The following is a 15,531-nucleotide window of genomic DNA, read 5'->3' on the forward strand; positions in this document are numbered from 1 at the left end:
ACTCCTACAGCTGAAACAGAAACCGATTCGTATTAGCATTATGTATGAAATATATTTTTAACATCAAACATCGATGTTATAGTAATTTGTCCTCGAGCTATCGATGTATCGATTCTATCGAGAGTGGTTTGCCCATCTCTTATTTCCAGAAAAATCAAAAAAAAGAAGGAAGCAGCGGAAAAAGAACAAAATCTGCAGCATTTTCTATTAAAGAAAGTCCTAAGCGAACAATCAGCAAAATGGTGGACTACAGCAAGTGGAAGAACATCGAGGTGAGTGCCCGGGCGCAGGCCGTTCCATTAGCCCAACTAAACGCGAATCCGGATTCGCACATTCCTTTTCAGATTTCCGACGACGAGGATGACACCCACCCCAACATCGACACGCCTTCCCTGTTCCGCTGGCGACACCAGGCGCGCGTGGAGCGCATGGCCGAGATGGACCAGGAGAAGGACGAGCTGAAGAAGAAGCGCCAGAGCTTCCAGGCGCGCCTCATGGACGTCAAGGAGCGGATCTCGAAGAAGGACGGCGACGAGGCGGCCCTAAAGGTGGGTCATGCTCACTTGTTGCTGGGCTTAACCAGTGCTTGAGAAGAACAGGGTTAAAGGGCTTAGCTCTACTTTATATGTCTTACTAATCCCCTGGCGATGGCCCTTTCCATTTCCATATTTGGTCCTGAAATGAGTCATATAGCCGGCTCTGTTGGAGCCTAATATGTCTCTGCGTTTAATTTAATTTACCTCAAGGAGGCTGGATTCTCAATAATATACCTATAAATACCTTATTATTAACCACGTAAATTAGCAAGTAATCAAGTTATTCGATTATACCTCTCACCCACAGAAAGAGCTCGAGAAGATCGAGGCCGAGGGCAAGGAGCTGGACCGCATCGAGGCCGAGATGATTAAGAGGGAGAAGAAGACGCCCTGGAACGTGGACACCATCAGCAAGCCCGGCTTCGAGAAGACGGTGATCAACAAGAAGGCCGGCCGCAAGCCAGACGAGAATCTGTCCGAGGAGGAGCGCGAACAGCGCATGAAGCAGTTCGTCAAGGAGAACGAGAAGCTCTGCAAGCAGTACGGCATGCTCCGCAAGTACGACGACTCCAAGCGATTCCTGCAGGACCACCTGCACCTCGTGTGCGAGGAGACGGCCAACTACCTGGTGATCTGGTCCATCAACCTGGAGATGGAGGAGAAGCACGAGCTGATGGCCCACGTGGCGCATCAGTGTATCTGCATGCAGTACATCCTGGAGCTGGCCAAGCAGCTGGACGTGGATCCGCGCGCCTGCGTCAGCTCCTTCTTCTCCAAGATCCAGCACTGTCAGCCCGAGTACCGGGCGCAGTTCGAGAGCGAAATCGAGGGTTTCAAGGGGCGCATCCAGAAGCGGGCCCAGGAGAAGATCCAGGAGGCGATAGCCCAGGCCGAAGAGGAGGAGCGAAAGGAGCGCCTGGGACCTGGCGGCCTGGACCCAGCCGATGTCTTCGAATCCCTGCCCGATGTAGGTTCAAGGAGGAAGTTCAGTAGGAGCATACTAGGCTAACATTTCTCCCTTCCTTTGTGCAGGAGCTGAAGGCCTGTTTCGAGTCACGCGATGTGGAGCTGCTGCAGAAGACCATCGCCGCCATGCCCGTGGACGTGGCCAAGCTGCACATGAAGCGCTGCGTGGACTCCGGCCTCTGGGTGCCCAATGCCGCCGACTTGGAGGATGCCAAGAAGGACGAGGAGGGCTCAGACTCGGATGACGCCGCCGGTGGCGCGGAGAAGACCGACGATGCCAAGTCGGAGAGCGCGGCCAAGGAGGAGCCCATCTACACTGGCGTCAGCACCGAGGACGTTGACTGATCGCCGCCATGCTTCCATCTACACCATAGCTCTAATCTTAATGTACTGTCCACACGCATCTACTACTACTTCATCTTTAACCAGATCCCCGCGTCAGTTGAGTTTTTGTATATAATTTGAATAAAGTCAGCTAAATTCTCAGTAGCACGTCGAGCAGTCCGTGAGTATTCCGTATTGCCAGTTGTTAATATCGTTTTCAGGTAGAGACAATGAACCGACCGGAGCTGGACTACTACGCGGTGCTGGACCAGCCCAGGGGAGCCACCAAGGAGCAGCTGACGCTGGCCTACCGCCGACTGGCCATTCGCCTGTGCCCGCACCGCGACAAGAAGGACGAGCAGGATTTCGTGCCGCTGGCCCAGGAGGGTCGTCTCACGCACCTCTCGCCCATGGGCGAGCCCAGGCAGTGGGCCTACATCAACATGGCCTTCGATGTGCTGGGCAACGATCTCTACCGCGCCATCTACGACCGGTACGGCGAGGCGGGCCTATTCGAGGGAGTGATGCTGCCCAACGGCTACTTTCCGCCGTATCAGTACGATGGCGACCACATGAAGGTCTACGAGCGCGTCTTCGGCAGCTACTCGCCCTATGCCAATGTGATCGATGCCATCGCCAATCCGCCCAGCTTGTACGCCACCCGGCAGCATGGCATCGGGGTGCGCTCCAAGGACGCCAGCACGGAGCGCATCATCGAGCTGTCGCTGGAGGAGGTGCGCACTGGCTGCGTCAAGCTGATGAACGTGTGGCGCCAGGAGATCGTGGACGCCAAGGAGTCGCGGCTGGAGAAGCGCAAGCACACGCTGAAGCTGAGCATCGCCCCGGGCACCACGGCCGGCACGCGCTTCTGCTTCAAGGAGGAGGGCGATCGCTATCCGGCCACCATACCGGGCGACATCATCTTCATAGCCGCCGACAAGCCGCATCCGGACTTCGAGCGGCGGAACCACCACGACCTGGTCTACAGGCAGTGCATTGACCTGTGCCAGGCCTTCACCGGCCTCACGTTCTTCATTCCCACGCTGGACAAGCGCCAGCTGAAGGTGGTCATCACGGACGTAGTGCAGCCGGGCTACACGAAGGTGATTCCACTCGAGGGACTGCCCAAGTGCCGCAACTTGGACGCAGTGACGGCTATAAAAGAGGCCAACAAGAAGGTGGAGCAGTTCGGGGATCTCATCATAGAATTCAATTGTGGGTTGTCTGTTTTGGGGGAGTCATTTAACTGATGGTTTTCTTGTTTTTGTTGTAGATATTTTCCCCAAGTATTTGACGCCGCACATGAAGCAAATGACCCGCGAGTTTTTCCGCGAATTCCGCAAGCTGGAACGTGAGCTGCAGGAGGAGGAGGAGCGCAACATGGGTTAAGGGGAGTTCTTTGTGGTTATTCTGTATTGGGAGTGCCTAACATTGTGGCTAAAGCATAAATAAATTCAAGTTTAGCGTTTAAAAGAGTTGGGAATTTTTATTTAACCCTAGCCTTTAAAAACTATTTCGTTTATTTTAAATTTTTTGAATTTCGCTGAAACTAGTATTTGATAAGGTGGCAGCTCTGTCTAGAGTATCGATACCTGTTGGTGTGTGGCAGCTCAGCGTTTAAAGACTAACCAACACTAGAAGAGAAAGAGCAGGTTGGCAGCGCTGTGGTGCCTGCAATTTTCTCAGAGAGAGACAAAAAGTATGTTAATGCAACGTTAACATAGTCGTAACAGAATGGAGAATGGAGATTTGTTTTTGGAGGTGAAAATCGCGAAATAGTTATTGATTTGCAATTAGAGCCAGTGGCCACCGCTCAGACTGGTCACGCACGACATCCACAGGGCCCCGTAGCTGATTCGGAGCTGCTCCACTTCGAGTGCAAATCCGATTACCCAGTGCGAGGCAAAGTGTGCCAACGCACACCCCAACGCCCCCGCCCAGAAGTGCATAGAAACGCCAGCGGAAGTGGCATAGGGATCACGCTGCGCGCTCCACTGGCCAGTTGCCACACGCTCAGCACTCACTGGCCACGCCCACGGCCACTGCCACCGCCATTGCCACCGCCACTGCCGCCGCCACAAGATGCACCTGAGCGCGGACATTTCCAGCGCCCTGCAGCAGATCGAGGCTGTGAAGAAGGGCATCGATGAGTCCGACGACCCCAAGCTGCAGATGCAGACGGCCGAGAGCCTGAACACCATCCTGGGCATCCTGCAGGACCCCGTCTTCCGCACCATCGTCCACGTGCAGGACTCGCTCTCCGAGCTCAACGCCCAACTGGGCCAGCACCCGTCCATGCTGCCCAACGACTTCGACATCGATGTGGCCGGCAACCTTGTGCTCAGCCTGAATGGCGGCGAGGTGATGTACGACTTTGACGAGCAGCGCTCCTCCTCCCACTCCCACTCGGCGCAGGGCAGTCCCGACAAGTCGGGCGGCGTCGGCGAGGAGCCGCGCCCACAGAGCCAGAACTCCAAGGGCGCCGGAGCGGCGGATCTGTATGCCACGGACTACGCCCAGATTCAGGCCATTGAGTTGGTCAACGACGGCACGGGCCTCGGGTTCGGCATCATCGGAGCCCGCAACTCGGGAGTGATTGTGAAGACCATCCTGCCGGGTGGTGTGGCCGATCGCGATGGACGCCTGCGCTCGGGCGATCATATTCTGCAGATTGGAGATGTTAACCTGCACGAAATGGTCTCCGAGCAGGTGGCCGCCGTGCTGCGTCAGTCCGGAACCCACGTCCGCCTGGTTGTCGCCCGTCCCGTCGAGCAGAATGTGCCCACACCGCAGTACGCTCTGGAACCGGGCACTGCTGTGGTGCCAACGCGCGTCCTCGTCGATCCCGCCGAGCTGGAGCGATACCTCATCTCCACCGGCTATCCGGAGATCTTTGGCGAGAGCTCCACGGCCTCCACGCCGCAGACCACCACGGAAGATGATCGGTTTGTGTATCGCGGAGAGACCTCCATGCTTATTGACCCCAGCATCGACCTGGAGGAACTGCTGGCCCTGCCGGAGACGGAGAAGCTGCAGGTGGAGCTGAAGAAGGATGCCAACGGCCTGGGCATCACCATTGCCGGCTACGTGTGTGAGAAGGAGGAGCTGTCTGGCATATTCGTTAAGAGTGTCTCGCCGGGATCGGCGGCTGACCTGAGTGGGCGCATCCGTGTCAATGATCGCATCATCGAAGTGGACGGTCAGTCGCTGCAGGGCTACTCGAATCACCAGGCCGTCGAGCTGCTGAAGAAGTCTGGTCAGGTGGTGAATCTCCGCTTGGAACGCTACCTGCGTGGTCCGAAATTTGAGCAACTGCAGCAGGCAATCGCTGCTAATGACAAGCTTCCGTCCAGCGCTCCTGGAACGCCTTCAAGGGCCCCCTTGCCCACGCCGGTGGCAACCACGTCCTCGGCCACCACTACGCCATCGCGCAGTATCACCAGGGAGCTGGAAGAGGAAGCTTTACCGGCGCCAGAGGCATTCATGACCACGCCGCCGTCGGCAACCACAATGACCACCACCACTTTGAGCACCTTTGGAGCGGGTAAACAACTGGTGGCGGTAAGGGATTCCCTGGATGGCTCCACGAAGATCATACCCACGGAGGTTGTACCGTTGGCGGATAAAACAGAGGTGAGTAGTCGCAGACGAGTAGTTATAAACGGAATCTTATCGGGATATTCCAATTTCGTAGGCCAAGAACAGCGGTGTGATCACCCGTCACAAGTACTACACGGATCCGGAGCTCTCCGACGACGCGGAAACCGAGATCATTCGCAAGTGGCAGAAGATTGTGGGCGCCGATGTGGAGGTGATTGTGGCCCAGATCAAGAAGTTCGCCGTTGGCGGCTTGGGAATCTCATTGGAGGGAACCGTGGACGTGGAAGGAGGACGCGAAGTACGACCCCATCACTATATCCGATCGATCTTGCCCGATGGACCCGTGGGCGTCAATGGAGTTCTCCGCTCTGGCGATGAGCTGCTGGAGGTGAACGGCGAGCGGCTGCTGGGCATGAACCACCTGGAGGTGGTGGCTATACTCAAGGAACTGCCGCTGGACGTGCGCATGGTGTGCGGTCGCAACAGGAACACCTCGCTGCTGCCCTTCTCCGATGACACCCTGAAAAAGCTGAGTAACAACTTTGAGAACCTGTTGCCCGCCACAGATCGCCTGGTGAAGGCCAAGTCGGATGGCAGTCTGGCCACCGCTGGCTCCGTGGCCGATGGTGATTCTGTGGCTGCCGCCGCCGCTTCGTTCAGCAAGCTTAAGTCGCGTTCCCTGGAGCCGCTGACCGGACTGGCCATGTGGTCATCCCAACCGCAAATCATCGAGCTGGTCAAGGGCGATCGTGGCCTGGGCTTCTCCATTCTCGACTACCAGGATCCGCTGGATCCCAACGACACACTGATTGTAATCCGTTCATTGGTGCCAGGAGGAGTGGCTCAGTTGGACGGACGCCTTATTCCCGGAGATCGCTTGTTGTTCGTGAACTCCATTAACCTGGAGAACGCCTCGCTGGACCAGGCCGTGCAGGCTTTGAAGGGAGCCTCGAAGGGAGTGGTGCGCATTGGCGTGGCCAAACCCCTGCCCATGACGGACAACTCGCTGAAGGCCTGCAGCAATGCGAGCACCACCAGCGAGGAGACCCTGGACGCGCAGCCTTCGCCTCCGGCCCTGCCCACAGCTGCTCCGCCCGCTATGCCGCCCACTGCCTCCCTGGGAGCTGAACCGGATCTGATTCCCGACTGGCGGAATTAGCCACAACGAAGAATAGGAAACATTCCAGGCAGCTGAATCTTTAAACCTGTTCCTGCATCCGATCAAACGAGATGGCATTGCAGTACCCCTTGCCTTGACAGAAGAAACTCTTAAAGTTTATAAACCAAAATCATGATGCCTTCAAAGTTGGCGGGATGCAGGGATACAGGAACGATTGTTATACCGAATCAAAATGTTATGCATATTATTAGCACCGAATTGTGTTTGTCCCTCGAAAACGAGCATTCCGCAAGCATGCAATATCTAAACCCCTAGTATTAGCAAATGAATTTTAACATGGTATTTCCAGAGTGTTTGTGTACTTATACTAAACTAAATTAAATAATGTACCTTCCGTACGGTCAATGAGTATCAGTTGGCGAGGGGAATGACTGGCTTGGCGGGGGGCTATTGCACCCGGTTCAGCTGCCGCTCGATCCTCATGTAGTTGCGCCTGGAGAGGATTCGATCGCGAGCGTAGCTGACCAGGTAGCTCAGCAGTCCGACGACAAGGCACAAGACCTCGAATTTCAGGAAATTCATCTGCTCGATGAGCGCCACTCGGTCGCAGCTCCTGGTCACGATCTCGCCGCTCTGGCAGCGCAGCACCTCCTTGTAGTGCGTGTGGATGCAGACGCCCAGGCTGCGGCTGACTATGTCGAACTCGGAGCACGGATGACACTCCTGCACCATCGTGTACTTCTCGTTCCGCCAGCACGTCGAGTTGTCCTCGATGACGAACTGCGGCTCCCGGCGACGGGGTCCGTCTGCCGCGTATCGAGATTCCACAAAGAGGACGAGGATGGTGACCATCGTTAGGGCTCCCAGCCCGAGGAGCATGTGATGTCTCTGGCAGTTTTCAAGCATTGTGGAGGCGGGAAGGTAGCTCGTGGAATAACCTGGAAGAAGGGGTGGTTAAAAGGTGGATAAATTTGTGGACATCTGGACAGGATTACTCTGATTCCTCTTGTTTTGGTTTTTATTTTACCCAGCTTCGTAGTGTGACCGTACTAAAAAATACTGGATCATATTCATGAATCATCTTTTACACTAGTTCCCGGCTCTGAGTGAGTCATTCATTAACACCTTATTTTTAGGTTGCCCTTGTCTTATTGATTATTACTATTGTTAATAAAAGATTTACAAAAAAGCGGTTTGAGGGTTAAAAACTTATATTTTCTATTATAAAAATTTAAATTTCCTAAATGTAATATTTCTTTTCTTAACACCCTTCCAAATGTTTTAAACAAAACCTATAAGAGCAGAATGTGATTCAATTCTGTGTGTTTAAATTTAATTGCCTTGGACCAAGAGTTTCGAAAATAAGTACTATTTTACGTTTTTAATGCAACAAAGAAAAAGGTCACAGAAAGGTTAACGCTCTTCGGTAGTTACAAAGGTAACTAGTTCCGCTCCGGTTCTCACGACTGCAAAAGTGTGGCCAGAGGGCAGCCAGCCCAGAACTAGTTCGCTGTTTACGAACGGGAATGGACGGAGACCAAAACAATTACGGACGATAGGCACAAAGCGGACGTCGGAAATCTGTGAAAATTTTTATAAATCGCGTGTGTGGGCGCTTTGAAAATGGTGCTGCGATCGGGGATTATAATTCCGTTTCAGTTTCGCGACACGAAGAAGCTGCTGATGATCGGGGTGCCCGAGGAGAACCGCAACCTGAACATATGGGACCTGAAGAACGTGGGTAAGCATGGAGGTGGAGTGGATGGGGGTCGCCATAAAAACATGGAGCCCCTCCAAAAACGATGGGGTCGCAAAACATGAAACCAACCTAACCGATCCCGCCTCCACAGTGCGCGCCGCCTTTGGGATCTACAACTTCGAGTTCCGCAACAAGAAGATCGGCTTCAACATCCCGGACGAGCTGCTCCTGCACTATCTGGCGCAGCGTCACGACCTCACCAACTTCGTTATAGAAATCAGTCAAGGTAAATAGCCTCTAAGTTACGGTTCGGATAAGGCGCGTTTCAATTAGTGTTTAAGCGTTTAACCCGGAGTCGCCGAGAGCTCCGAGTTCCGGATCCCGGTCTTATTTGTAGCTCTGTTGTGTTTATGTAGACGCGGCGTGTGTGCTTCGCTTGTAAGTCTCTGCGATTGCCATCTGTAATAAAACCCAAATTGTAAAATGCTCCCTCTTGCAGCCCTGGACGATGGCCACGCCAAGGAGCTGCTCTCATACGAGCCCTCCTGCTCGATGGCGGTTCTGAAGCAGCAGCAGCAGCAGCACCTCCAGGCACACCACCCCCATCCGCACCAGCACCACGTCCCACTGCCGCAGAGATCCAACGAGAGCGCCTCGCACCACGTCCACGAGTATGTGCCGGGCTCCCAGCCCACATCCCCGGCCCTGGGAATGAGCAGCGAGACTGTGGACTCGCCTCTAGACCAGCAGGGCAACAACTCGGGATCGGAACCCACGGACAATAGCCACAAATTGCGCCTGGGACAGGCTTACTCGGAACGGACGCCAGAATCGCTGACCCAGTCCATCGATCCCATGGACATCATACCCAAGGCGGAGTCCGAGTCGGAGGTGGAGCGTCTGCAGCGGGCCTCCAGATTCCTGGCGCGCCAGGAGCAACACCAAGCCCAGCAACAACACCAGCAGCAGCTACTTCCGGGTCAACAGATCTTCCCCAGCTACTCGCACCCTTTGCCACCGATGAATGCACCCAACGCCTCCCAACAATCGCCCTACACGCCCGGTCTGATGAGTCGCTTCAGAAGTGAGAAGCTCAAATACCAATTCAAATCCTATCTCTATTAAATCACTTAACATTATCTTTAAGAACGCGGCGAGCGAATGTCCAAGGACCAAAAGGAACTGTACGTCAAGTTTTTCGAAGACAATCCCTGCATGCTGTCGAACCACCGCCGGCACGATGGCCTCACCGAACCCCTGTGGGCCAAGCTGGCCCACATGCTGAACAGCGTGCCGCAAGGAGCCGTGAAGAACGTGGAGGACTGGAAGCAGACCTTCGACGCCTGGCGCTATCGCATCTTCATGTACACACGCTACAACTCCAAGCTGAGCATGTCGGAGACGAGTGATCCGAAGAACTTTAAGCCCCTGACAGCTACCGACCAGAAGGCGTACGCCATGTGGACCAGCCACAAGCATATAGCGCCGCAGGACTACGAGAAAATGGACATGTTCGTGCCGCTGGACGAGGCCACCACAGCAACAAACAGCTACGACTACTAAGCCGGGATCAAAGTTCAAACTGTTAATGTGTACTTTAACTAATGCTAAGAAATACAATAGCCATTAAGACAAAAAAAAACTGGATTTTTAATGTTGTATGAGAATAGTCTTAAGATATAATCGCTAAAATGACCTGTCCTACTAACTAGATTTCTTATTTATTCCAGTGTACGATGTCGCTCTGGACAACTATGTGTTGAATCGCCAGTGCCGCTGTGCGGACCAGAAAATGCTCAACGACTCACCGACGCCCGAGGAGCCCACCAATCTGTGCCAGCCCAGCAATGTGCTCGAGCCCGCGCCCACTCCGATCATGACTATGCCGCCCTGCGAGGAGGAGGACCACGATCATGAGCACGAGCACGAGGAGAGCATGAAGTACCGGATCGACAAGGCCAGCAGTGGAGCTGCCTCGGCCGAGCTGGGCATGCCCGCCTACGAGGCCTGCTCGCCCAAGATGGACTACGACACGCAGGACGAGCTGCCGGACTCTCCGCACTCGCAGCCGCTTCCTCCACCGCCCTTGCCTTTGCCCTCGGCCTTGCCGCTGCCACCGCCACCCACCTCGCACCACCAACATCTGCAACAGCAACAGCAGCAGCAGCAACACGAGGTATGTAGGGATGTGAATGCCTAGTATGCTGACATATTGTAGCGACCTTGATTTCCATAAATTATTTTTAAACATTTTGATCGGTTTTATTATTTCAGGAGGAACAGCAACATATTTTGCAGGAGCGCATCATCCAACAGGAGTACATTATCCAGCAACAACAACAGCACCAACACCTACAGCAACAACACCACTTAGCTCTGCTGCAGCAACAGCAGGAGCAACAGCAACAGCAGCAAATTCAACAAACAACAAACTTGGCCATGGGCACGACTACCACAAACAACATTCGACGTAAGTAGTATTACATTTTTAGTGTATGAATTACTAGAACCCGTTGGGAATTATGAATGTGAAAGTCCATATAACAAGAGGTTATCCTGTGGTTGCCTCTCCATACATATGTTAAGAGCACCTCTGTGAAGCGTTAGGACCAGTTGGGAATAATAAATACAAATATTTTATTTATTTTTTTTAACAATTTGTTTTGTTTTACAAAATACTTGCTATTTAGAGCAGAAGTGGGGACTCTTAACCATAAGATATTCCCAGCGTTCCTTTTCATAACGACACAAATGTCTGACAGCTTTACAATGAATAACTAATTGCAAAATTCGAGAAAAAATAATATTATTGGACAAGCGATGATAAAAAGTATTTTGGTATAGTTTCAGAAGGAAAGGTAGTTATACTGTTTTGATTGCTGTTTTAGCTTTAAGGAGTGTGACTTACTTGTAAGTAAGGGCGCATTCAAAATAGCAAAAAAATAACTTAGGATTTTTCCAGCCTTAAACATCCCTCTCTTATCCTGTCAAAACAAGGCAATGAAATATTGACCCAAAATAAATGATTGCAAATTACCAATTTTATGCCCAACAACATCAAAATCCCAGCGAGAATATAGGATAAGCTGAATATTTCACTGACAATACAGAGAATTTTAAAATGTAGGACTTGCTCATCACTCCATATGCCCACGCGCGTCAGAGCGACCACGGAACTACTCAGGCCTCCAATTATGATACACCATATTGGATAGAATTTGGCGCAATATTCTGGAGAGTCGTCTTCGCACATTGTGGAATCGAATTTAGAAAAATCAACTGCTTTGCTATACTATCTTTGACTAGAATTAATTAAAAACTTGCTGAGGGGTTTCCTCCTGTGAACTGGGTTAAAAAATTAAAAGAATTGTATAGCTCTGAGACGTTTTATTTTCAAGGCTGGCGGCTTACTTATATAGGGATGTTAGCAAGGTCTTTAACCGATTCTCTTGTAAAATTAAAGCGTTTCAATAAAATATTGTTTTTAACTTACCAATTACCCGCAAAGGAACGTTAATATCTCATTGAGATTATACAAGTATTTTGGAATTTATTTAATTTATAATTCAGGGTCTGAACATAAAATAAAATAGTATTATAGTATAAGACTCAATATAAACCAAGGTCGGTTGCATTACCGATTTTTAACTTTCACAGTCGCCTTAAAATACATTTAATTTTAAACCAATCATCACTGCCATATAAATATATTTTATAAAAAATATATATTTAAATGTAATAATTACGATTTTCCATTAAAGCAAATCAAATCAAGATCTCCATAAATAAACACAGTGCGTAAATTCGGTCCCACGGACACCCTTTGAAAGCATTCCACTTATCAGACGTATAATATTAGCATTAATTTAAGCATACACTTGAATAACGTCATTTAAATATTTGAACTGATTGCATTACCGAACAATGTTGTTAATTAATCCCCGAACCGATTTCTCGCCCGCAGAACGCAAGGAGCGCATGTCCAAGCGGCAGAAGGAGCTGTATGTGCACTTCCTGCAGCAGCACCAGTTCATCAACGACCATCGTCGCAACGATCCGGTGCTGGATCCCTACTGGCTGAAGCTGGCCAACCTGCTGAACGCCGTGCCGCAGGGCGCCGTGAAGCACGTGACCGAGTGGAAGCAGACCTTCGACAACTGGCGCTACCGCATCTTCCTCTACGCGCGCTACAACTCCAAGCTGCAGGACGAGGAGGCCCAGAATCCTCGCAACTTCAAGCCCCTGACGCGTACGGACAAGCAGGCCTACATCATGTGGATCCGCAATCCGGACACGGCGCCACCCGACCTGGACAAGATGCGCAACGTCTTCTGCAACCTGGAGGAGACGGCGGTGCAGCAGGAGTAGATGGGGCTCCGGGGATGGCCATTGTCGTATTTGTAACATTTCAAAACTTTCTTTGTCTTCTTTATAATGGTTTTTTATTTTTTATCGTGTTATCCGTGTGCCGTGTATGTGTGTCGCTGTCTTTCCTGTTTTGGAAATGCATTTTCCCTTTAGTTTTTTTGTCATTGTTATGCTTATATGAATATTAAACCTGTGTTTTTTGAATGAAGCGCTAATTTTAGTCGGAAATATGCACGAGATTATATTTAGACGCTGGCCAGGCAGGTCGTTGGACCCAGCTGGTGCTTTGCATATGGTGTGTAGCCACAATGAACTTAATGCTGAACAGGTTATGGAATTAATAAAATTGCTATGTGCGTGGATTGGCTCAGCCCGCAGTTCTGGCAAGGATATCGAATTCGACAAGCATGCTTTTGGCCTTGATGGATGCGGAGACAGAGACAGAGCTGGGTCTGTGACAAACTCCTTTCAGAACCAGCTCCATTTGTATGTTTCCACGTATCTCCATCTTGACACCCACACCCGTTCCGTCTACCGCTGCTGATTAATTTGCTGCCCGCGGCGCTACAGCATCCATAGCCATCCAGTGTGGCTTGTACTTGTCGCTAATCCCCGGCCATTAATTATACGTTCAATCATATCCGATACGCCCGATGCCGCCTCACAATCGACGTTTGACAGCTCTCGTGGGGATTATTTTTATTGGCAAATCCCGATAATAATTCCTTCTTTCGCCGATCTGCAATTAGTTCCAGTGTTTCTTGAACCTGAACCTGAAATCGAAACCGATATCGATGGTGATACTGGAAAAGGGAGCCCCATCGATTAGCATATTGTTAATTAAAAAAGAAATTGCCTGGGCTCGGTCTGGCACTGGCTTTTGTACCTTTTATTCCTCTGATTAAATGGCAATTTATCATAAATTATTGCACTTAATTGTGTGCAAATGCAAAGTGCTGCGGGACCATTAGAAATCTTGTTTTATGGCCAACAGAAATGTGTTACATAAATAACTAACTTAAATGAGCGTATCACCTCGGGAGATACTACAAGTGCCTCGTAAAAGCGGGGGGATTCCCGCCGGAGACCCTGCATCGCCTTTTGTCTGTTATCTGCAGCGTTGCCAATTGCCATTCCTAATAAAGATAAATGAGCCCGCACTCATTCCGACCGATTCACTCCGATCAGCTCCGATCCGAAGGCATTGAGTTGGGTTATTGGCTGTGACTTTTTGCGGCCGATTGCCCCCGTGTCGGAGCTGGGTTCTGGCATATAGGTACATGCGAAAAAATAAGCTCATTTTTGGCGTGGCACATGCAGAGACTTCATTATTGCTAAGATGCGTAACGTCCATAAAAGTAATGGCACGAGGTTTCTTTCTGTGCCACGCGACCTCTGCTGATTTACGTTTATTTCCGAATGAAAAGAAAGTAAACTTATTGAAAATATATTTTGTTATATTACAGTTGAAGTATTTTAAATATTTATATGTTCTAATATTTTTTATATTAAATCACAATTGGTTTTTTGAAATATTTTTCCCCGTGCTCATTTTATCTGCTGCGTCAGTCAGGCGTTCAATACCAATATTTCAGCATTAAGCATTTGCATACGAGAATTCGTAGGCTGACGTCTAGGTGGCATTCGTTAGATGTCCCCGTGTATGAATTATGACAGGTGGGGGAAAACAATGCGAAACCTGGTGGCTGCCACGCGGTTAGGATCGGATTGGATCGGATCGCAGCGGCTCATGTTTAATTCATCTGTAGCTGCATATGGGGCACAGGGTAACCGGGTAGCTGTTCTCAGATCGGCCGTCGATAGCCGTTGACAGATTAATTCGAAGTTGCGAGTCCAGAAACCAGAAACATGAGCCGTGTCTCTAGAACTGGGTGGAGTTGGGCTGGGCCCCCGATAACGATTCGGTTCCTAACCCAGTTTCCGCCGACTAATCCACTCCAATCCCGCACATTACCATATATTAGCCGCTCACTTGCAATGGTAATTTATCAAAATTAAAATTATCACATCAGATTAGTTCGCCTAGCAAAATTCTCCCACACTCTCACCAAAAAAAAAACCGAAGTCGGTAAAAGACCAGCAGCAGTTTAGTCCCGAAAAAACAGCGAACAAAAACTAAAAACTTCATCAGATCAATCATAAAGACATAAAAAATGCTGTAAAAACGATAAAAACACCATAAAAGCGATAATAATCTTTTGAAAGACCTGTTTTGCCCAGCAATGATCAGAGCAGACCAAAGACAGTGCCACAGCCCAACCACCATCGCCGCCCCACTGCACCACACACTTTACTGAGCCATGACGTACAGAGAGGGAAATGGGGATGGTTATTGATAAAATATAAACTATAAAAGCCTAATTAAATAGGATACTTTTTAGGTAGTAATAAAATAAAAAAAATATATATATAAACTGATCTTCAGAACTAAAGATATTTGTATTAAACACTTTTAAGGCAGCGAACCTTGAGCACATCCCATTTCTCTCAGTGCTACTTACCATTTCATACCGAAGGCAACTTGTCAGACCGAAGTGATCTTAACAGACATTTCTGTTGATTTACTATTCAAACTTAAAACACACAGACACACACATAATTGGAAAAACTTGTGTATGCTAATCGATAGGCGAACTGATTGAAATGGCTTTTTAATTGCATTTACAATTTAATTGACCTGAACTATCTGGGCGCAAAGGCCGAGCCGAAATCGCCCAGCATCACTTAGCATAATTTTACGTCCTAATGAGGAAACAGATCTTCCATTAAGCGATACATGGTGAACCCATAAAATAAAATTGAATTCAATGAAGTGGAGAAAAAACAGCAGTATTTTGCATTGACATAAGGCGACGATAATTATAACGAGTGTTGTCTGGCGACTCATTAAGTTGGCC

General features: G+C 50.0%; 5 protein-coding genes across 8 annotated transcripts; 4 read left to right on the top strand and 1 right to left on the bottom strand.

Annotated features, from left to right (window-relative positions):
• Positions 1–110: 110 nt before the first annotated feature.
• On the top strand, positions 111–1,994 carry LOC108035618 (hsp90 co-chaperone Cdc37). The gene is made up of 4 exons (XM_017111307.3): positions 111–272; positions 345–548; positions 844–1,503; positions 1,569–1,994. The coding sequence occupies exons 1-4, from the start codon at positions 240–242 to the stop codon at positions 1,845–1,847; spliced, it is 1,176 nt and encodes a 391-aa protein (XP_016966796.1). The 5' UTR covers positions 111–239; the 3' UTR covers positions 1,848–1,994.
• Positions 1,995–2,037: 43 nt separating this feature from the next.
• LOC108035619 (dnaJ homolog subfamily B member 13) lies at positions 2,038–3,299 on the top strand. Its single transcript, XM_017111308.3, has 2 exons — positions 2,038–3,041; positions 3,100–3,299. Exons 1-2 carry the CDS (start codon positions 2,057–2,059, stop codon positions 3,213–3,215), a joined length of 1,101 nt encoding a protein of 366 aa, XP_016966797.1. The 5' UTR covers positions 2,038–2,056; the 3' UTR covers positions 3,216–3,299.
• Positions 3,300–3,531: 232 nt separating this feature from the next.
• On the top strand, positions 3,532–6,944 carry LOC108035185 (patj homolog). The gene is made up of 2 exons (XM_017110665.3): positions 3,532–5,459; positions 5,521–6,944. Exons 1-2 carry the CDS (start codon positions 3,909–3,911, stop codon positions 6,583–6,585), a joined length of 2,616 nt encoding a protein of 871 aa, XP_016966154.1. The 5' UTR covers positions 3,532–3,908; the 3' UTR covers positions 6,586–6,944.
• On the bottom strand, positions 6,862–11,596 carry LOC108035187 (protein JTB). Of its 3 annotated transcripts, none has more exons than XM_050885946.1 (3): positions 11,283–11,596; positions 11,154–11,229; positions 6,862–7,484 (listed from the first exon to the last, which is right to left on the bottom strand). In XM_050885946.1, the coding sequence occupies exons 1-3, from the start codon at positions 11,496–11,498 to the stop codon at positions 6,994–6,996; spliced, it is 783 nt and encodes a 260-aa protein (XP_050741903.1). In that variant the 5' UTR covers positions 11,499–11,596; the 3' UTR covers positions 6,862–6,993. The 3 variants fall into 3 exon arrangements, 2 of the variants coding, with proteins under 2 accessions (XP_050741903.1, XP_016966159.1); XR_001768762.3 differs by lacking the exon at positions 6,862–7,484 and adding an exon at positions 10,866–11,022; XM_017110670.3 differs by lacking the exons at positions 11,154–11,229; positions 11,283–11,596 and adding an exon at positions 7,542–7,663.
• Positions 8,055–12,817, top strand: LOC108035186 (probable serine/threonine-protein kinase DDB_G0280133). Of its 2 annotated transcripts, XM_017110666.3 has the most exons (5): positions 8,063–8,287; positions 8,397–8,531; positions 9,976–10,421; positions 10,520–10,715; positions 12,210–12,817. In XM_017110666.3, the coding sequence occupies exons 1-5, from the start codon at positions 8,170–8,172 to the stop codon at positions 12,611–12,613; spliced, it is 1,299 nt and encodes a 432-aa protein (XP_016966155.1). In that variant the 5' UTR covers positions 8,063–8,169; the 3' UTR covers positions 12,614–12,817. The 2 variants fall into 2 exon arrangements, with proteins under 2 accessions (XP_016966156.1, XP_016966155.1); XM_017110667.3 differs by lacking the exons at positions 9,976–10,421; positions 10,520–10,715; positions 12,210–12,817 and adding exons at positions 8,745–9,329; positions 9,393–9,888 and having other exon boundaries at positions 8,055–8,287.
• Positions 12,818–15,531: the final 2,714 nt, after the last annotated feature.

The sequence above is a fragment of the Drosophila biarmipes genome, chromosome 3L (genome assembly GCF_025231255.1).
Source record: "Drosophila biarmipes strain raj3 chromosome 3L, RU_DBia_V1.1, whole genome shotgun sequence".
NCBI lineage: Eukaryota > Metazoa > Arthropoda > Insecta > Diptera > Drosophilidae > Drosophila > Drosophila biarmipes.

Coding starts and splice junctions, on each gene's coding strand:
- LOC108035618 (XM_017111307.3), top strand. CDS start 240: ATGGTGGACTACAGCAAGTGGAAGAACATCGAG. Junction 549..843: donor GCGACGAGGCGGCCCTAAAG/GTGGGTCATGCT, acceptor TCTCACCCACAG/AAAGAGCTCGAGAAGATCGA. Junction 1,504..1,568: donor TCTTCGAATCCCTGCCCGAT/GTAGGTTCAAGG, acceptor TCCTTTGTGCAG/GAGCTGAAGGCCTGTTTCGA.
- LOC108035619 (XM_017111308.3), top strand. CDS start 2,057: ATGAACCGACCGGAGCTGGACTACTACGCGGTGCTGGACCAGCCCAGG. Junction 3,042..3,099: donor TCTCATCATAGAATTCAATT/GTGGGTTGTCTG, acceptor TTTTTGTTGTAG/ATATTTTCCCCAAGTATTTG.
- LOC108035185 (XM_017110665.3), top strand. CDS start 3,909: ATGCACCTGAGCGCGGACATTTCCAGCGCCCTGCAGCAGATCGAGGCT. Junction 5,460..5,520: donor CGTTGGCGGATAAAACAGAG/GTGAGTAGTCGC, acceptor CCAATTTCGTAG/GCCAAGAACAGCGGTGTGAT.
- LOC108035186 (XM_017110666.3), top strand. CDS start 8,170: ATGGTGCTGCGATCGGGGATTATAATTCCGTTTCAGTTTCGCGACACG. Junction 10,422..10,519: donor AGCAGCAGCAGCAACACGAG/GTATGTAGGGAT, acceptor TTATTATTTCAG/GAGGAACAGCAACATATTTT. Junction 10,716..12,209: donor TACCACAAACAACATTCGAC/GTAAGTAGTATT, acceptor TCTCGCCCGCAG/AACGCAAGGAGCGCATGTCC.
- LOC108035187 (XM_050885946.1), bottom strand. CDS start 11,498: ATGTGCGAAGACGACTCTCCAGAATATTGCGCCAAATTCTATCCAATA. Junction 11,230..11,282: donor TGTTGTTGGGCATAAAATTG/GTAATTTGCAAT, acceptor TTGTTTTGACAG/GATAAGAGAGGGATGTTTAA. Junction 7,485..11,153: donor GAATGCGCCCTTACTTACAA/GTAAGTCACACT, acceptor CCCTTCTTCCAG/GTTATTCCACGAGCTACCTT.